General features: G+C 45.7%; 2 protein-coding genes and 1 long non-coding RNA gene across 6 annotated transcripts in view; 1 reads left to right on the top strand and 2 right to left on the bottom strand.

Moving 5' to 3' along the window:
• Window positions 1–7,118, bottom strand: part of Lims1 (LIM zinc finger domain containing 1) — a 102,640-nt gene extending 95,522 nt beyond the window's left edge. Inside the window, exon 1 of the mRNA XM_005004480.4 lies at window positions 6,911–7,118. Within this exon, the coding sequence (XP_005004537.1) occupies window positions 6,911–6,942 (32 nt within the window). The 5' untranslated portion in view covers window positions 6,943–7,118. The remainder of the gene's footprint in view (window positions 1–6,910) is intronic.
• Window positions 7,119–7,229: 111 nt separating this feature from the next.
• Window positions 7,230–10,077, top strand: LOC134471337 (uncharacterized). Its single transcript, XR_010040731.1, has 2 exons — window positions 7,230–7,433; window positions 9,651–10,077. It is a non-coding gene; the product is annotated as an uncharacterized LOC134471337 (long non-coding RNA).
• Window positions 10,078–11,110: 1,033 nt separating this feature from the next.
• Gcc2 (GRIP and coiled-coil domain containing 2) overlaps window positions 11,111–21,094 on the bottom strand; it is a 36,164-nt gene continuing 26,180 nt past the window's right edge. For 2 of the 4 annotated variants that reach the window (XM_063229722.1, XM_063229723.1), the window contains 6 exons: window positions 19,730–19,906; window positions 18,207–18,424; window positions 16,556–16,741; window positions 15,134–15,285; window positions 13,116–13,317; window positions 11,111–12,222 (listed from right to left, as the gene is read on the bottom strand). In XM_063229722.1, the coding sequence (XP_063085792.1) occupies window positions 12,152–12,222; window positions 13,116–13,317; window positions 15,134–15,285; window positions 16,556–16,741; window positions 18,207–18,424; window positions 19,730–19,906 (1,006 nt within the window). In that variant the 3' untranslated portion in view covers window positions 11,111–12,151. Of the gene's footprint in view, window positions 12,223–13,115; window positions 13,318–13,575; window positions 13,858–15,133; window positions 15,286–16,555; window positions 16,742–18,202; window positions 18,425–19,729; window positions 19,907–21,094 lie in introns of those variants that run through there. The other 2 variants (XR_010040729.1, XR_010040730.1) reach the window with 2 other exon arrangements.

Here is a 21,094-nt window from a genome sequence, read left to right on the forward strand (position 1 = left end):
TTCTCATACCGGAAAACAGTGTGGTATTTACACATGTGTACAATTTGTTGCATTTAAGACAATGGTCTCAAGGTACATCCATTTACCTACGAATGCCTCAGGCTTATCCTTCTTTATGGCAGAGTAGTACTTCATTATATTCATTTACCAACTGATGGTCATTTATGCTATACCCAATATTTGGCTATTACAAACTGTGCCCCAGTGGCTTTATTCTTGACATTGATGATATCTGTCTTTTCTGCCTCACTGTCAAGTCCTAGGAAAGGTTGGTCAATTTTACTGATATTAAAAAAAAAAAAAAAAGGCTCTTTTCATCGATTTTTAAAACTCTTTCCTGGTTTTTGACCTTACTGATTTTTTTGTGGTTTCTGAGACGGGGTCTTCTCACATTGCCTAGCAAACTTCCTATTGTGAACTTCCTTGCCTGTGAACTTCCTGCTTTCACCTTCCAAGTAGCCGGGATCACAAGCAACTACCCCTTCACCCAGCAGTACACATCCAACCTGAGTTTTAGAGGAAACAAACAGTGACACCATGGCAGTCTGTAAGGTTGTTCTTCTTTAAAAAATGTAAATATAAAATGGGACCGAGAAGTTTGAGAACTGCTTATTTAGCTCTCACTACTAATTTGCAGAATATACAGCAAAACATGTTACACTGATGTACTCCAAAGTCTACTCTTAGAAATCCAGTGACACTATGAGAATAAAAAATATTAATTTAAAAAAAAGGGGCACTCACGTTAAGAAGCAGAATGACTTGGTAACTTATTAAAATGTGTGAACATTAGTTAGACCCCAATTTAGAAAAATCAAAAAATGTGTAGGACAAATGGAGGTTTGAATACTAACTGGGCTGGTGGCGTTACTGAGGAATTATTCTATTAATCTTGTCAATGTGTGACGATGCTCTGAGTAAGTTTTAGAAGTTTTCAGAAAACCCTTTTCCTCTGAGGTCACACAGTAAAATCTCTGATATGACCTGAAAGAGAAAGGAGTAAAAAGACTGAGTCTCAGTCAGAGATTCATCACCAGTTGACAAGCACTGAAGCTGAGTGGCAAGCAGCCCATGCGGACATACTATTCTCTACTTTGTTTGAAATCCTCCATTAAAAAAGTTATATGTATAAATTTCACAATATTCCTCATCCAAGAGGTGTGTGTATGTGAAGTGGATTAATCCGCATTCTTGGAGTGAGCCTTGTGTCATGCACTGTTTGCAGCCTGAGTTTTTGGAGGACTTCTCTCTTATCCCAGGAGCCTCCTCTAGAACCTTTAAAACTAACAAAGCCTAGGGCAGACTCCACAGCCACAACTGTGGCTTTTCTACCTCCAGAGAACCAAACAGATAGATGGCTCGTTCTAACGTCTTAAGAGACAAATTGTCCATTTCTTCCTCCAACTTACTTTCTTCCTTTTTTTTTTTTTTTTTTTTTTTTGGTGCCAGGGATCAAACTCATGACTTCACATTTTCCAGGCAGGCTCTTATGCCACTGAGCTAAATCTAAGGACTTCTTAAATTTCTCCGGTAGGGCTTGTGATAGGACACAGGATGCGTGGCCCTCACTGTTAGCCACATCCTCCAGTGCCAGCACTGCGCACGTGTACACTGGGCGCATAACAACGCTCCCTCATTGAACCAGGAGCTCCAAATTTGCCTGACACCTCTCACCACATGCAAGCAGCCCAACTGCTGATGGGGAACAGCTCCAGCAGGGAAGCGAAATAAACCAAAGAGGATACAGAGCCTCTATCCCTAGTCTACATACACTGAAGAATCAAGTTAAACCGGTATAAACTCTATTTTACCATTCTCCAGGCCCTGTAAGTTTATTCAAACAATGTCCTGACACTAAGCACTGACAGCCTTGAACCTCTTAACTCATCTCAAATGAGGGACTACAAGGAAAAACAAAGCCCACTTAGATCTGGTTGGCCTTTCTTCCTCTTCCTTTCTGGGCTGGAGATCTAACCCAGTGTCTCACATTAGCCTGCCAGGCAACTATTCTAAGACTGAGCTTTATCCCCAGCCCTCTAATTCACTTTTCTTTGGACACTTAATAAATTTAATTAAGATCATCTTATTTCCTGAAATTATAATTTGGTAGGCTTATCTAAAAGAAGATTCTTCTGAGCATGGTGGGTAGGCCGGTAATCCCAGTGCTAGGGAGGCTGAGGCAGGAGGATCACCACAAGCTTGCAGCCAGCCTGGGTTATCCATTGTGCATTCAAGGCCATCCTGAACTACATAGGGCTACTACATATCCCATACTCCTTTAGAACTGTACTTTATCAATATTTAAATGACAAATAGAAACACATAAAATACTATCTGTGCTGCCTCAAATACATAATACATGCATACATTTTGCTGGGCACTTGGAATGACTCTAGAGTCTACAGGGCATGCTATGCTTTCTTAGCAGTATCCCTGCCTTCATACTTCATTATCTCACATTCATTTGAAAGATGTTAAGAATGGGGGTAAAAATGAAGTCCATAAGAAAGGAGTAAAAAAGGATGGAACTATGAAATTTCTGAGGTAAGAACTCAGTAAGAAAGTAGACATAAAGGAGTAAAGGAGAAGAAATCAAAAGCAACCATGTTTTGTCATCAGCAGAGGTAGCAGGGTGACAGGAAGCTGCTGTTACTGTAACTGCCCATCTGCCATGGTCCTGATGAGATGTAAATGTGTTAAAAAGCAACATATCCACAAAGTAATGCAAGAAAAGATTCAACAAAAATTTCTTCATCCTAGGTTTCTACACTCCCTTTTCCTAGGGAAACAGTTACCAATCTCATTTGTATCCTTCAGAAATGTTGTGGCTGCCTCTGGATTTAAATCTTAACTCCTAAGAGGGTGGGATCACTTTAAAATTAAGAAGCTAAAGCCTGAAGAGGTCATGAAGCCTTGAAGGCACAGTCTTGGGCAGAGCAAAGGGCATCATTCATGCAATACAGTCAATATAGTACTGATGCTACACTCCAAAGCCCCCTGCTAAAACCAGCAAACAGGCCCAAAGTGTCTGATGACAAGACCTGAAACCCAAGAATGTGGCAGGCAAGGCTAGGGCACACTAACATGAATACTGTGAAACACTGTGCAGTTGTTAAAATGAAGGTTAGAAAACATAAGGCTAACCCTGATGTGTCACATGGGAAAATCTTTAAGCCTGTTAGGTTAAAAAATAAAAAAGCAGGGGCCTGGGTGAATTAGCTCAGTGGCATAAGCACCTGCCTGGCAAGTGTGAGGTTGAGTTCAATCCCTAGTACTAAATATAAATAAATAAATAAATAAATAAACAAGCAACTGGAAGAAGCAAGGAGTCAGTATTTAATGATTCTTGTGCTCTACTGACAGCTAGCTGGGCAAGTTAGTGCTTAATGGACACCAAGTCACTGGGAGATGGATAGTGGTGATGGCTGTACAACAGTGTTAAATTAGTTACTGTTGTAGAACTGTAAACTTCAAAACGGCCGAACTAGTACAGTTTATGTTGTATATATTTTACCATGCTTAAAAAATCCTCTAAAAATCAACTGTAGAATAAATATGACTTTTGTTTGAAAAGAATGTGTGTGTCTGTGTGCACATACTAAGTATTTAAAAGGTCGTGTCCTTCATCATACTTACCACGCCTAACTGTGACACATGCTGTGAAGACCTCAGACTCCTGGGTGTCCCAACCCTGGATCCAGCGTCTCCTACTGCCAGGCAATGCCCTCAGCATCCACACAAGGCTGGACGAGGATGGATCACCGCACCTCTCACCTGGTTTCACCTGCAGCTTCCTCACTCCTCTATTTAAGCTCATTGCAGATCAGCAAGCTCCAAAACACGCTCCAACACAGACAAGTGCACAGAACCATCCCTGAAGTGAGGCCAGTGTGGAGAGGTCTGTGAGACACTGTCAGAATGGGGCAGGGTGGGCTGCTACTGGAATGGCACAGTAAAGGACAATGCGTAGTATGGCCTTGCTCAGAGCACCTCAAAGTTAAAATTTTTGTAAGACAATTATGGCAACTGCCCAGCATATGATATAGACGATATTCCCTTGGTGGAACCAGTTTGAAACAGCTACAAATAAGTTTAAGATGCTTTTCCTATTTAAAGGTAAATCTAACTTTTTGTTTGTACTGGGAATCAAACTCATGACCTTGCGTTTGCCAGGCAGGCACTGTAATGCTGAGCTATACCCCCAGCTGTAAAGGTAAACCTAGCTAACAACATGTACTAAGGTTTATGTAAATCATGTTCTGAAAAACAAATGCAACATTCCTGAAAATACAGGCTCTGCTACTGTAGCTCTGCACCCCTCTTCCAGGGAGTTTTTCTTACCAGGGAGGAGTTCAAAAGTCCTCTCTGAGAGTAAAAAGGAGCTTACAGGCTTTATCTGCAATTATGAAAAGAGCTTCCTACAGATGGTCCAAATGCCAAGGACAGAGTGAGAATGGTAAAATCAAGGCAACACAATTCTGACTGATGATCTCTTCTAAATCTATCCAGCATAGAACAACAAGAACTGAAGGTATCTGTTTGACAACCACAGGTCCATTGGCTGTATTATTAAAACCCAAGGACTCAACTTCCTCACCATACCAACAGGCATGGAACATTTATATTTCAGGCAGACACACCCTGCCATGATAGCTTCCCTTAATAGCGACACTGACCTGGAAGATAGGGATGAGGGAAGGGCCATAGGGGCAGAAAGTTGTGTTTTCATTGTTGTCTTATTTTTACTATATTTTTATTAGTACTATAAAAAAAAAGTACTCATCTTTGCAAGCACTTTGCAACTGAACTACAACCCTAATCCTTTTTTAAAATTTCATTTTGAGATCAGGTCTTGTTAAATTATCCAGAATGGACTTGAACTTGTGATCCTCCTGCCTCTACCTCCTAGGGAGCTGGGGTTACAAGTTTGCACCACCAAGTAAGTTTGTGGTTTTGCAAACCTCTGTGACATAGCAGGAAAAAAATGTCAACTGCACATCTGGTGAAATGGTAGCCATTTCATCAGATGAAAATGTGAGTTTCTTAAAAAGCTAAACATGTGCTGGGCGGGGGGCGCATTCCTACAATCCCAGCACTGGAAAAGCTGAGGCATGAGGATATTTGAGAATTTGAGGTCAGCCTGGGCTACAAAATGAGTTTGAGGCCAGCCTAAACTACACAGTAAAACCCTGTCTTAAAAAGACCAAGAGAAAAAAAACAAACCAAAACAAAAACTTTAACATGAAGTATGTACACAATGTGGCAACTGCATACTCTTGGACATTTAAGCCAGAAAAGGAAAATTTATGTTCATTTTTTGGAGAGAGGGTCTTGCTACCGAGTTAGGGCCAGCCTGAGACTCTTAGCAATCTTCCTGCCTCAGCCTCCCAGGTGTTGGAATTACAGGCATGTGACACCACACCCAGCTTTCACAGCAACTTAATTTCCCTGTTCTAGAAATATCCAAATCTCCCTCTAGTAAATAGTTATGCACTCATACCACAAATTACAACCTAGGCAAAATAAAGGAACAAATTATTCTACCTGCAACAAATACTGCAAGATTACAATATAAGAGGTATCCAGGGCAGTCAAACATCAGACAGAGTAAAATGGTGGTTACCAGGAACTCTGGCGAAGAATAAATGGGGAGTCTGTGTTTAAAGGATACAAGAGTCCGTAAGACAAATTAGAGTTCTGGAGATTATGATGGTTACACAAAAATATAAATATTTTTACTGCTGAAAAAGAAACAAATAAGGAATTACAAGTGAGAAATTTAGAATGGGGAGCTGGATCAGGGAGAGACCAAAGGTCTTAAAAGGAAATCTCTGCTTATACTGTATATCCATTAACTGTTTTCATCTCGCATTATCTTCAACTCTGTATCAACTTAATATTCAATACCTTTCTAAAAAACAAAAAATGTCCGTGAGGAAGCAGTACCGATTACTATTATTATTAAGTGTTGATCCTTGAATCTCTTTTTGGCTACCCAGGACCAAAAGGCAGTTGGGCACACAGCCCTTCCGCAAACCAGAGTTTTCTGGTGGTCTGTCGCATGGTGGCTGCGAGATGAGACCAATTAGATATATTCTTCATGAGACACCATTTTAATCTCGAGAATAAACAAGCCACTGCGATTCAGACCTACACTAACAGACATTTCCTTAAAACTAAACAATGTGAACCTCTTTGAAAAAAACGACAGTATTTTATTGCCAAGATAGAAATTAAACTTTTAATTGAAAACTAGAATGCTGGGAAATTTAGATCCCCTGCCTTCAGTGGGGACTTTAATGAAAGTCCCCTAATTCTTCAGGACTTTAATGAAATCAGTGGAGACATTAAGGAACGCTATTTAGTGGTATTAATGAAATGCGGTAGCACATTTTCCCACTGACGTTACTACAGGGAACAGATCCATTCAAACCACAATACACGCCAAGGAATCCTGTGCAAAATCCGCGACCCGGCTTCAGAATGCACATCCCGACCAACCTAGAGAACCCACCACTTAGGACACGCTGGTGCGGTAACAAAGAACACCCCAATCGACTGGAAAAGCTATTCGAACCGTCCCCTCTCCCGACCACAAGTCTGTGAGAAACATCTCCTCCACTGCTTCAAAGAGCACGGCCACCAGGCGACCGCGGCCGGACGGAACGAAGTCCCGCAAAGTGCGCCTGGGAGGCGCTCGACCACGGCCGCGAGCCGCCTGGACCCGGCGACGGCCTCGCCGCCGCAGCCGCCCAGACGGGGCCGGGGCCGGGAGCTGGGCGCCGCGGAGGCCGGGGGTCGCGAGAGAACCGGGCTGAGAAACAGGAAACGAGGACGGGCAGGGCCGCGGACCCCGGAGCCGGGGCACCGGGCGCAGCAGACGTGGCAGCGCGAGGGGGCGCGGCTCTACCTGTGGGTCATCCCGGCCGCCACGCCCAGCATCGTTCCGCAGAGGCGCGCCTCGTCCAGCGCACGTCCGCCGACGCGTCCTTGACCCGGTCGTTCGCAGACTGCCGCCGCCGCTGTCCAGAGGCTCAGCCGGAAGCGAAGACGGCCGAGACGGCGTCAGTGCGCAAATGGCGGGCAAGGCCGAGGAACCCGCCCCAGCCGCCGCGCAAGTACCGCCTCGCCTCGCCCCGCCTCTAGGCGGACCCGCCCCGCCCCGCCCACCCAGTCGCGCGCCCCTAGCCCCGCCTTCTTCGGCCTGGCCCTCCCCTTCCGGTCCCGCCCACCTCCGGTGCGTTCCCTCCTTCCCAATCCACAGGCGCAGGAGAGATGAGGCGCGCAAGTTGAGCTTTCGCAGAGTCTAAGAACTGCGAGATGCTCTGCAACTCGTGACGCTGGCGGAGTGTATCGCGAACAGGCCCGAAGAGCTCGGCCACCGCGGCCTCTGTAGACAAGGCCGAGACGCGGTCGCCGGCTGTTGCAGTGAGGTGCTAGCAGGTTCCCTTTGGTCCCCGCGGACCCGTTCTAAGACAAAATACGGGACAGCAAACGCCAGAGATAGATAGGTGACAGATCCTGAATGTGGCAGGATAGAGGGGCTCGGGGCGGGAGGACAGCGGTGGTCTCGGGAGGGCGGCTCGGGCAGGGAGGGGCGCGGCGGAGGACTGGGGTGATGCGGGGCGGCCGCAAGCATGAGTGCGGGGTTCCTGCCTCTCCATGGAGGTTCTGTGCATCGGGGAGCAGCCTCACAGTGGGGCAGTTCGGGGACACACCAGCCTCAGGACGCACTGAAGGACCTACGCTGGTGCCCGGGGCAGCCAGGAAGCTGGGGACAACAGAGGTACTTGCGACCAGGGGAGTTGACCTCTGCGAGGGGAGCTGAGTCGGCAGGGCTGCTTCCTGGAGGCCGAGGTCCGATGTGGAAGTCAGCGGGATAGGGCTGTGACTCTGTTAGAGCACTTGCCTAGCACATACATGGCCCTGGGTTCAAACCCAGCACTGCAAAAATAATGTAATTCCGCCTATACGAGGTGCACGCACCAGTCATTCCCAGAGTAGATTCCCAGAGTGGAAAGGTGATTGTCACAGCTTGAGGAGAGAGAAGGGCAAAGGATCAATGGAGATAGAACTTCAGTTTTCAAAATAGGAAAGTTCTGGAGATAGATGATGGTAATCGTGACATAAATTCTTTGTCTTTTGTTTCTTTTGTTTTTCTGGGGATTGAACCCACTGTCACACTGGTCTACATCTCCCGCACCGCCCCCCTTTCTTTGAGACAAGGTATCTGTGTTACCCAGGTTGCTATCATCCTTCATCAGCCTCCGAAGTAGCTTCTAGCTGACATTATAGCCAAACAGCTTAGCTCTTTTATCTTTATTTATGAACTTCCAGACTTGTTTAGAATGTTTTGGTTAGTTAAGGCTCATTATTCTTATTGATGCTCAAATTGTCAAAATGTTCCCAAAACCTGATCAGTGGGACCCTTTCTGCTGGCTCCTGTGGCCTTGGGGTGTGACTGCACCTGTATTTTCAGTACATTCATGAGTCGTTTGGAGTTTTGACAGGGTTCTCCTAGTGCTGGTTCACTTTATGCATCCTCACCCAGGCCTGAAGTTAGTATCTCTCAGTAATCCTACTTTCTCCTCTTGTGGAACTGTATTTATGATTATTGCATCTTCTGAAGTGACCCCTTGATTTATCATTTAGTGTCCTTTCTTCATAGTACCAGGCTTTGTTTCAAGTCTGCTTTGTTACTAAGGTTGGCACTGTTTCTTTCATTAGTGTTTGGCTTTTTTTTCTGTTTTGTTTTTGAGACAGGGTCTATAGTTCAACCTGGCCTTTACTTCACTGTGTAACTCAGGCTGGCTTTGAACTCATAGCAATCCTGCTTCAGCCTCCCTAGTGCAGGGATAACAGGTATGTGCCACCATGCCTGGTTTGCCTTTTTTATTTTAGCCATTTATGGAAAGTGAGCTTGTCATAATGAGCTTGTTTACATAATGTAGTCTGACAATCTCCACTTTATTGTTGGTAAGTTTAGGCCATGTACATTCATGTGCATTGCACAGACCAAGGGACTCCTTTGGGGCATGTCACATTTGTGTATAACACACTCTCCCTATAGCCTCCCCCTCTCGCGGATATTGCTTGTCCTGCCCTCCCCATACCCTTCTTCTCCTGCTCTACTTTCATGTCACCTTTTTTATCTTCCAGATTCTACATGTGTCTTAGCTCACAGTTTGTAGAGGTTCAGTTTATAGTTGGCTGGCTCTAAAGCAGCAAAGTAAAAACGAATGGAGATGTGTTACGTTTATGCACCAGCTCCCCAGTCTATGTGCACTGCTAACATGCACATGTATGTACATACACATGTACACACACATGTATGACACACAGAGAAAAAAGAATATACGAAGTTATAATCCCAGCTACTCAGGAGGATCTCAAGTTGAAGGCTAGCTAGACCCAGTCTTAAAATGAACATAGGGCCTGGAATGTTGCTCAGTATTCTCTGGGTTCAATGTCAATATCTAGCACTGAAAGGGAAAAAAAATGAAGCATATTATGTCTAGATGCAGAATTTATTCGTTGCACAAAATTAACTCAAAACGTATTATAGCCCTAACTGTAAAATATAAACTAGAACTCCTAGAAGATAACATGGAAGAAAATTTAGTGACCTTGGATTTGGTGATTTTTTTCAGATATGACATCAAAACCATGACTCATGAAAGAAAAACTGGTGAGGTGGACTTCACTAAATAAAGACCACCTAGAAGCATGAGTCTTTGGGGACCTGGTCTGCAACCTTACAGTGAAGACCCATACTGGCCATGCAGCGCACCTTGTGGTGGGGTCCTGACTCAGGTCAGATGCACTGGGCCTCTGGGCAGTGGTTACTTAGTACCAGCCTAGCTTCTCCAAGCTTTTGGGGACCTGCTTTCAGGTGGGCTGAGTTGTTGGCTTCCACCTTTTTGTTACTGTGAGAATAATAACTACATATAAGCTCATCATGTCCCAGAAACCAGAGGACCAGTGTCAACACACAGGCAAACAGCCAGATCACCTGGGCTGGGTATGTGGCTTGGGCAGCACAAAAACAAAAAAATAAAGATCACTGATGGAACTAAGGAGACACTGCCATGTTTTATTAAATATCAGTAATACTTTTTTGAGGGGACAGCGTCTTGTTACATGTTACACAACCCAGGCAAGCCTCTACCTCACAGTGATCCTCCTGCCTTAGTCTGTTGGGTGCTGGGATTTCAGGCACATGCCATGGGCCTAACAGTCATACTTTGGAGCTGGGTTCTCACTCCACTGACCAGGATGGCTTTGAACTCACTGCATTCAAGCAGTCTTCCTGCATCATCCCCTGGAGGAACTGAAGACAGGTGTGAGCCACCATGCAGGGCTCCAGTTACAAGTTTCACTCAGTTTTCTAGGTCTGGTTTGGGGTCCTATGGAGTACTGTGCACAGCTGGTGTAGCAGCACACTGCGCTTTTATGGAAGGGAAACACATCTAGTGATGTGTTCTGATACCTAGTGACGGTATCGAGTCTGCCCCTGGGGCTGAGAGGCTGGAGGCCCCCTCTCCTGTGGGGACTGTGCTGGGCAGCCATAGGCTTCCCTGGGTGATCACGACCTCTCCTCTGCCAGTGCTACACAGCTCTTTACAGTCCTGTTTGAAGTCACCTTAGACTATCTCTCGTCTCACAGTCCTAAGATGGAGCTGAGAGCGCTGCACCCCTCCTGCTACCCTTCGTGTTAAGACCCCTCTGATTCAATTATGAAACTGAGATGCACTGGCATCTGCCGCTGGACCTGTGTCTATCTTCCCAAAAAAGGCTGAGCAGAAAGGGAGCCCACTGAGGATGAGTGGCCTCACTCCTGAGAACTCAGAATTTCCCTGAGTGAGGACGGTGGGGAGGGAGAAAATCCCAGAGACCATTCTGAATGGAAACAGCAGCTGTGATACATCTTACAGTTCAACTTGTTTAATAGAAATATTAAAATAATCATTAATTTCCTCATTGCTGAAGCCATGAAAGAATATGCCTTTTGTAATCAAAGTAGTTTTTATATGCAAAAGCTATTTTTGATACTACATTCATTAAGTACAGATTATTTTTCAAAATCAGTTCATATAGACTTTGAAAGGAATAGGCTCGAAGAAAAAGTAAAATTTATTTAAATATCATTACAGTCACCATGTACGCTGCTGGCACACTCATATTCACAGCTTATAAAGTAAAAATAGACTTTTAAAGTCAGCTCTGAAATAGATCCATCTTCATCAATACATTCACCAGTCTGGCCTGATCTGTAAGACAGAAGCAGAAGTAGAGAAGGAATCCTTTCCAAGGATGGACTCATCATGTCGGCGGCAAACCTGCAGTGCACTAAGCCAGAAACCGACCTTAACAGGAGCCTGAGTATAGACAGCAGCTCTCCCCTGCAGAGTTGGGTGCAGCATCACTGAGGGGCCTGAGGGCTGCTGAGCACACACTGCATGGGACCCACACAGAGTAAAACCAGAACTCTCAATTGTCAGAGCACAGCTTTGATCTTGTCAATAAAATACATCCAACCAGAAATGCTACCTCTGCATCACACAGTGGCTGGCAGGAATGCACCAGCAGTCTCTGCCACATTCTAAAGTCAAGGCCAACTCAGGCAGCACCACTTTGAGCAGCTTTCTTCTGGAGGCAGACATAGGCAGGCTGGCAGTGGTCCCACAGGGGGAGCCTGGGAGGGGCTGGACCACCCCCTCGGCCTGTCACACAGCCACACCTTGGCCCTGGACAGCTGGGAGCCTGGCAGCATGCACAGCAAAGGACCACTCCAGCTGGCTGCACAACCAGCTGCAGCAGAGAGCTTCATAACCCCAAGCCCACCTGACCAGCAAACCAGTTTTCGTCACACCCTGAGTACAGATGTCCTCAGCAGCTATTGACTTCCACGTTCTTGAGATACCAGAGCTGCATGGGTGCCAGGGCTGCAGTGGTTAAGGTTAATAACCCTAACCCTCGCTCCTGGCAGCTCCCTGGGGCCAGGCAGAGCTGCTGTGCTTTCACTCCGTTCCGGTCTGAGACATGAAGGGCACAGCAAGACATGGACACTCTTCAACAGAACAACAGTGACACACATGAACTGGCTCTCCAGATGGGTCTTGTTCGGCTAATGGGTCTCTTCCCCATCTATCTATCGAAGTCCAGACCAGCTATGCAGATAGGAGGCCCATCCGGAGGACCGGGAAGCATTTTCTTCCTCACCTTTGGGAAGTTAAAAAAAGTATCACATTTTCTCAGTATGACATCGACATTCTACAGTCATTCTATAATATAAGCAGTTAATGTCTTTTTACTGACTATATGCCATCTAAGACATGTTAGTATTTCTGTATTTCTTTTTTTTTCAGTGCTGGGGATGAAACCTAGCTCTTAGTGCATGCTAGGTAAGTGCTCTACTACATTTTTTTGTTTCTTTGTTTTGTTTTGAGACAGGGTCTCACTATGTAGCCCAGGCTGGCCTCAAGCTCAAGGCAGTCCTCCTGCCTCAGCCTCCCACGTACTGGGATTTCAGCTGTGCATCACTACACACAGCTTAAATTTCTTCTTAAGAATATTGCATGGCCTTCCTGGCAAGTGTGAGGTTCTGAGTTTGAGTTCTAGTACCAAAAGATAAAAGAATACTGTATGATGTTGGGCCAGGCCTCGTGGCGTGTGCCTATGAATCTGAGCATCAGGAAGCTGAGAAAGGGCTGCAAGTTTGAGTCACCACGCCCCGGCAACTTAAGGCTGAGACCTCAACTCAAAATTTTAAAAAAGATGGCAGCATGGTTCAGTGTGAAAGCTGTGGTTTAATTCCTGGTACTTAGGAAGCAGCAGCAGTTCACACTTTCAAGGGTGCCAAGCACTGGGCATGGCTCTACCGGTGTTCCTGTCTAGGCTGAGGGCTGGATGAGGCAAGAACCGCAGCCCTCATTCTCAGAGCCAGAGGACCCAGCCTGGTATGGCTGGGTACCGTGCTGTATGGAAATGAGGTGTCCGGCTCCAGCTGCCCAGGAAGCATACTGAGTCACTCTTACACAACTAGGGACAGAAGGAGCCACGCAAAGTCAGAGCACCATGAACACACGCCCAGCCCAGCCCCGTGCCCTGAGTACCCTGTGCCACGGCAGCCAGTCTGCCCTTCTCTTCGGGGCTCAGCTGCAGCATGGTGTCGATGACAGGAAGGAGCCGCTCCCGCTCGCTGCCGGGTTTCAGGAAGATGAACTGCAGCAAAACGTTCTTCAGGTACTCCAGGCTGGCCACGGACTTCTCACGCTCCTGATTTCTTTCCAATCTTCTGATTTCACTTTTGAGAAGCTGGTGTCAGAGAATGAATTATAAATGGGTTCTAGCAGCTGCTGGCTGGATACAGCAGCCTGAGGACATCACCCATGCCAATGAAGGAAGGAGGGCCTAGCAGAGGCGATGGGAGGATGGGATGGGCTCTGAAGAGGATGCATCTGTGGGAATGCACTTTGCTGCTTCTGAAGCCCAGGGCTCAGGCTACGGAGCTGGAAGCTGGGCAGGGACCAAGTCTACAGAACCAGAAAAGCTCCCTCCCCCACCCCGACGCACCTTTGTGATCTGCAGAACCGGAGCCCAAGAGGCTGGAGTCTAAAGGCTGCAGTTTCCCTGCCACCGCCCAGCCCCAGGCCATGCTAATCCTTGGGACACAGAGCACCAAGACAACAGCTGGGTTCAGGACAGGACATGCTCAATTGCTTCCAGGAAAATGGGTGCCACACCATAGGCACAGCTAACAGGAAGCTGTCTCCGAGGGTCATTTCCAGGCAGATTTTGTTTTGGTGTATGCTTCATGATTTTAGGTCAGTCCAGGAAGCAGTGAAACTGTTGCCCCTAAAATCCATTTAAAAAGGTGACAATAGGCCAGGTGAGGGGACATACACCTGCAGTCCCAGCACTCGGGAGGCTAAGCCAGGAGAATCTCTTAGTTTGAGGCCTCCCTGGACTACACTGTAGGCTTAAAACCAGTCTGAACTACATAGGGGATCCTGTCTCAAAAAAGCCAAAACAAACAAAAAACCCAATCAAGTGCAAGAAATCATTTGGGTGTAAATCTCTGGAAAGATAACATCTTAGAGATTGTGGGAGGTTCACCATGCTGCTGAGTAACTGAGTGTCATTTTGACTACTGGGGGAATACTTATGGAGATGCTTATGCAGATATTTAGTGGTAGGCTGTATATATATATATATATATATATATATATATATATATATATAAATTAACTATAAACAAGCAAATAATTCAACATTAAAAAAATTAACCTGGCAAGGACAGTGGGCAGCCTGCAGAGTTGGGACAGATCTACTTGGGCACATGGTGGAGAAACCAGCACTTGCCCGATGGACACAAATCTGAGTTGTGCTCCAGCCCTATAACCTGAGTTTTCCTTCTTTCCCAGCGACTCTGAGTCCGTGCCAGGCGCACGCAAAGGCCAAGGCTTGAGCCATGAAAACTGCTCAATTGGTATAATGTTAACTTTTTTTTTTTTTGGTGGAACTAGGGATTGACCCAGACCTCATGCATGCTGGGCAAGCACAGTATCTCTGAGCTACACCTCCAGTCTTCTTTAGTTTTTATTTTCTTTTGAGCCACTGTTTGGCTGGCCTTGGCCTTGCCTCCTTCTGCCTCAGGCTCCCAAGCTGCTGGAGTTACAGGTGTGTACCACCACGCCTGGCTAAAAGACTTCACTCTTCCACTAAGTAAGCTACAGTGCAAGGCCTTGTTCAAGAAACTCTTTAACGGCCATTCCTAGGTATTTTTGGTGGTGCCTTTGAAAAGGAAACACTTCCTTTGCTACTTCTCCACATCCACTGTACCAGTACTAAGAGGCCAGTGATGGTCACCTGCTCCCTAATCTAAATCGCATGCGTCCCCATGGACCTGAACTTGCTGGAGTTGACTTATGTGTATGTGGAATATGGGCATTTCTAATTTCTGAATCTATTATGGTTTGTTAGAGAAAGTAGAAATTAAAGGGGTATTTACATAATAGATACAAAAGCACTGAACATCTGTTACTATACAGAATCAAGATGCAACGGGCCCCCAGTGTCTGAACCTCCTCCCCAGCGCTCCTCACAGGCTGCTGTGGCCAGGTGGCCTCACCTTGACTTGCTCCATGAGGATGGCATTGGTTGCTTCTGTCTCCCGAAGCAGCCCATTCAAGTGCTCTGCGCTCTTTGTGGTAGAGCTGAGCTTCTGAACCAGCTCTTCTTTGGTAAACTCAGCATGCCACAGAGGAGGCTCTGCAAGATGGTCTAAGAATTTTCAAAATCAGGGTAACAGTCTAAGTAAGAACAACATTTAAATGTTTTACACTGCAAAACTGATAAGGCCACTCTCTTTGCTATTAAACACACTTCAGTTAAAATGCTATTTGGCTGAATGTAACCAAAGAGACTCCTGTGATATATAAGAGTTTAACTCCAGGCTCACATCTTAGGCATCTTCTCTTCTGTGTGGTGCTGGGAAAGGAAGTCACGGTCTGGTAAAAGTCAGGTCAACACTCATCACTGAGCTATGCCCCACCCTAGACCTTTTAGTGGTGTCATTATGCATCCTCTCTCCATCTACCAGGGTCCCGTGAACTTACGTGCATCATTTATCGTGCAAGTGAGGGAAGCATCCCACCTACTGACTGTTGCACTTCAGCCCTCTTAAGTACTTTCTATGAGGTGGGGTAGACATTACTTTCAGATAGTATACTCAGAGTGCATAGGTAACTCTGGCTATGTCACAAAGCTACTGCAGGCCTGGAGGGTGAGGCTACTCCCCTGTTCACACTGCGCAAGACCATCTCTTACGGCTTCACAATGCAGTCACCGACTGCCGTTTTGGTTGGAGCTGTGCTATGCCCGGAAGGCCAGTGTTTCAAAGACTGGTCCTCAGCCTGATATCCTGTTGCAGGGAGGAAGAAGGTAGGATCTCAGCCCTCTCCTGTCTGTTTCCCAGCTGCAGTGAGGGAAGCATGTGCCCACCCCCATGTGTCTGCCTTGCCACAGGCCCCAAATGAGAGGCAGCTGAGCCCTCTGAAACCAACAAAAGTGTGAATCAAAGCAAACTACTCTTCCCTCAAGCTGCCACATCGCATGCTCCTCTCCAGTGATGGAGAACTGTGGAACAGTGTGGGTACAGATGGCCCCTATTTCAGGTGACCCCACACTTCAAAGATGACAGAGTTCCCTGAGCCATCAACAGTGACACTCGCGACTGCTAAGAACACAACACACCCGATGCTACGGTTAGTACAGCAAAGCCAGTGCCATCACCAAGAGCAGGAAGTTGGGACATCAGTATTTGGGACGATGAGCAAGTAGGGGTTTACTCACTGATGTCACTGGGAAACGCTTAGCACCCATGCTGGCCCCACCCTAGGACAGATTTGGCATTTTATTTTTAAAAAAGATGTTCCCCAGCCTGAGAAAGTCTGAAGTGCTTTGAGAGCAAATCAACAACAACATATTTATATACCTTTAGAGTAAAATTAAAGAAGACATCAGAATTACAAAACTGGCCACAGCAACTCACCAAGTTTTGTCTCAGGAGAGCTGAGCAGCTGCTCTAGCGAGGGCGCACAGGTGCTGGCAGAAGACACGGACTCGGTGTCCGCCGTCTCCATTCCCTCACCCTCCTCCCGTGTCACCGTGTGCATGTCCAGGAGGGGCAGGTCGGTGGTCCTCCTTTCTCGCAGGTTCTTTAAAGGCTGGCAAGGAGCTGCAGTTGGTAAACAGGTTTTTATCAAGTGTGAGACTGTTCAGGAAGGATGGAGGAAGGCTTAAGAGACACTCTTGAAGATTAAAATGGTCCAGCAGATGTCAATGAAAGGAAATTAAAAAATTAGAATAGTATGTGAAGAAAGAATTGCTAAAATACCTGGAAATGTAGTTGCTGAACTTTTAACCACTTTCGTCATTTCAGGAGAAGCTACGAATTAATGGCGATTAGCTGGCTAAGATAAATTGCTGGCTAACACAAAGCCAGTGATACAGTACTACTGATTTTTATTAATTTATGGAAAAGACTTACCTATAGCCAAATATTGGTGGGAATGATAAAACTAGACACCAGCTATCTGGTGCTGCATCCTCTCTGACAGGACACACCCACAACAGCAGGCTCAGCAGAGTCCACGACACAGCCCCTGCTGCCTCCTTGGCCAGCCCTGCTCATACCCACAAACTCAGCAGCAAAATCCCAGGCTCCAGCACAGGGAGCAAACACAATGCACTTCCAGTCAAGGCGTTCTTGTTGGCTCCTAGTGAATGTTTACACAGAACTATGAAGTTTATAAGATAGAGTAATTTCAAGTACATTTACCTGACTCTAAGAAATCTGAAGTTTGACTTATTCACTGCTCAGTTAGAGACAGCATTCTAACTCAGGTTTTTTAAACTTTAGTTTTTATTTTCTATCTCATGAAGTTGCCTGTCTTGTCCTTTCAAGTCCAGTTTTCTGGGCTGCCCTTCTAAAGCATTCTGTTGGGTTTCTGGTATCTTGGCAGCCACTCGCTTATCCTGCTGCTGACTCCTAGATTACCATCTCCCGTGCAGCTGTTCTGTGCTGTCTTCTTTTTGGCTGCTGGCAAGTGTGAAATTCTCCTGATGCTGGTTTCTGATCCTGACAAGTGACCTGTAGCTTGCCATGCTCCTGAAACATTTTCTATGGGAAACAAAGTGCCATCAACATAAGACTCGAATATGTGGTCACGCTGGCTGACACTGACATCTGTCCCTGAAAGGATGGAAGACGCTAGGAGTGGCTGGATGGAAACTCCACCCAGTAAAAGACAGGGGAGGGAGGAAGCCACGTGGGTGTGTCAGGTGCCTAGCCCTGTCCAGTATTTTCAGCTACAGAACAGGTGCATGTGATGACCAGCAGCGTAAAGCAACGAGTGTCCAAAGGTGAATCAAAATGAGGTCCCAAGCCAATGCCTTTCCTGGAGGGTGGTAAACCCAAGTGAACATTCCCAGAGGCCTCATGGGCTGGCAGAAGTATAACAGCAAAGATTCACATGACTCAAATATCTTCTCAGTAAGCAAACCCAATACACATTAACTGCAGAATGGACAAAGGCTGCTACCGAGTAAGGACTCAACTTCCCTGTGAATCTGTAAACAATGCGCCACAGTGACACAGCACGTGAAAGTGTGAGCTGGCTGCTTCCTAGGTACATACATACTTCGTGTGGTCGGCTCGCTCTTGAGCTGGAAGAGTTGTGCTTCCACCTTGGAGAGCTGCTGCTGCAGGGTCTCCACTGTCTTCCGGTGCTCGTCCTGCAAGTGCCGCACCTGCTCTCGGAAGCTGCTGCGGAGGACCTCGCTCTGGGACATCAGCTGAGTCACCATCTTCGCATTCTCAGCCTTCATTGCCAAGTTCTCAGACTGGACAGAACACAGCCTGCAGGGCAAAAGGACCCTGGTGACCTGGGAGCTTCCATACTGCACACAGACTCAGGCTTCTGCAGAAGCCTGCACATACCTCTGTGGTGCGAGCTGCCCTCTCCTCCGCATCCACAGCGTGCTAGAGTTACAAGCTGGCAAGCCAGCGGCCAGCTGGTTCCCACTGCACCCTGTGTCTCAAGGTGGATGCAGAAGCTTGGATGAGAGACTGTGTCACAGGGTTCACAGGAAAAGATTTCCATTCAGAGCACAAACTAACTGTGCGTTTAGTTAGCCCACTTCAGCCAGTTTTATGTGCATCTTACATAAATTACACATCCTAAAGAGTAAGCCTTAGAGGAAAGTATCTACTTTAAGCCAATTAAAATGAAGCACTTGAACACAAAGACCTGTTTTACTAGAGCAGCTACCCAATCTCTGCATATCAGGCCTGCTGGATGCCCTGTTAGAAGGTTCTGCAGTTTCTATGCTAAGCTCTGACTTAGTCTCTGGCACTGCTCCTCAGAGCTGCCTGCCTGGTGTTAGTTCCCAAGTTGTATTTTCATGTCAGTCTTACACCAGGCCAGGGAACCCACAATTTGGGAACCACTACTTTCAAAGGCTTACTTGTAGTTTTATTGTTTTTAATAAATAAATGAAACTTTTTACTTGAGGGACCCACAATTATTCTCTGACAGAAATCCAAATGGCACAGAGAACACATCCTGATACCCCAACAGAAGATGCTCAAACAACTCCTTTCCTCAGCTTCCTAATAAATCACGACTACCTCCAATTTCCTTATTATAGGAGTTCATTATTTCTTGTTCACAATAATCACTTTGCCAATAGTTAAGTGCTGGGGCAATTAATAAGATATGACAAGTTGAAGACAAAGCTGCAAAGATAAGTATTTCTTTTTCAGTAAGAACTACTATATGTTTTCCTTTGGAGATGAGGGAGAATGTTGATAATGTGAAACCTGAATTGGAAAGTAATTTTTGGGGGGCTTAGGTTTTGGCACAAGGCATTGAACATAGGACCGTCACACCTGAGCTATACCCTGAGCACTTTTTCTGTTTCTTGAGATGGGATCTTGGCTGACCTGATAAACTGCCCTCCTACAGTGCTGGGATCACAGATACACACTGCCACATCCAGCCAGCAATACTTGTTTGCAAGAAGCACTGCTGCCATGAAGGCAGCAGGTGGTGTGTGTCCTTGAAAGTGTCAAGTACAAAGCCTATCCAGAGGGAAAGGGCGAAGCCTCTGGAAGAAAGCCTACTTCAGACTTGCACACCCAAGTGTACCCAAGGTGCCTCACTTCTCCCGCAGCTCTGCCTCCTTGGTCACGGTTTCCTGTAGCATGCGGTTGTGCCTCTCCAGCAGGGTGTCATGCTCTGACTGCAGCGTCTGCAGCTCCGCCCCGCTGGCCTGCAGGTGACTCTGGCTGTCCTGCAGCTTGATCTTTAGCTGGTCCACCAGCTTCTCCAGGTGCTCCCTAACATGGAAGAACACAGCCAGAAACCACTCAAAGAAGTGAACCTTCTCTTGTGGTTTCGAACATATGTTAGCCATTTAATTTTTCAATGTCATGCTCTTACTGTTATGCATGATTCTACAGGACAAACAATAATAAGAATTCACAGCAGAGTTAAATACAAGAAAAAAAGACATTACTAGATTGTCAAATTTCAGGCACTACAGTTACAAAACACTCTCACCTTTTATACTGCATATTCTAATTAAACAGACCATTAAAGTATATCAGGCTAGGCTACCCTATTTTATGTTAAAGGTCTATGTCGTTAGTTAAAACCCACACAGTTTGAAATTAACTGTTCTGAGAATGCTGTTAGACCAAATCAGAGTGAAAGGTATTTACTTATTTATTTTTGGTCTTTTTGAGACAGGGTCTCACTATGTAGCTCAGGCTGGCCTTCAACTCATTTTTATAACCTAGGCTGGTCTTGAACTCAGAACAATCCTCCTACCTCTGCCCCCACAAGTGCTGGGATTATAGATGTGTGCCACCATGCCTGGCTAAAAAGTTTTCTTTAAGGGTTTAGAATAAAATTTGGAAAAAAAAAAGTGATAGTATAATATTTATACTTCAGTGGTTTTCAATCATGTAATGCATGTTAAATTAATTGGATATGAAATTTGGAGCATTGTTTAGATCCCTTCTAGAAAATAATTCATGAATAACTTAGATGCTCTCAACATAATAATAGTATAGCATATTAAATCTAAGTTTCTATCAACTGTATAGCTCAGCATTATACTAAAGAAAAACAGCACAATTAAACTATGACGAAATATTTCTTTAAGGATTTTTACGTCTACTTTTTTCAGATTTATTGAAACAAATTTTTATCATATGTTGTTCTTGTGATATTAGTATAAAAATTTAAATAAAAAACTGATCACTGTTAATCCTTAAAAAAAAGTAAAATTTTTGTGCAACAGTTAAAATCTGTAATTCTGCCATAATCTGTAGAGAATACTATTACTGTCACTTTAAGCAAATGTGTCTAAGGGGTGACCGAAACCCTCAGTGGCAGGTTCTGGGTTAGCTCTCTAGCACAGAAAAAAGAAAGGAAAAAACTGGGCATGGTGGTACACAGCTTAGTAAACCCTGCCACTCAGAAGGCAGAGGCGGAAAGATCACAAGCTCAAGGCCGGCCTG

The sequence above is a fragment of the Cavia porcellus genome, unplaced genomic scaffold (genome assembly GCF_034190915.1).
Source record: "Cavia porcellus strain 051 isolate PalLab524CR breed Dunkin Hartley unplaced genomic scaffold, mCavPor4.1 scaffold_18, whole genome shotgun sequence".
Lineage (NCBI taxonomy): Eukaryota > Metazoa > Chordata > Mammalia > Rodentia > Caviidae > Cavia > Cavia porcellus.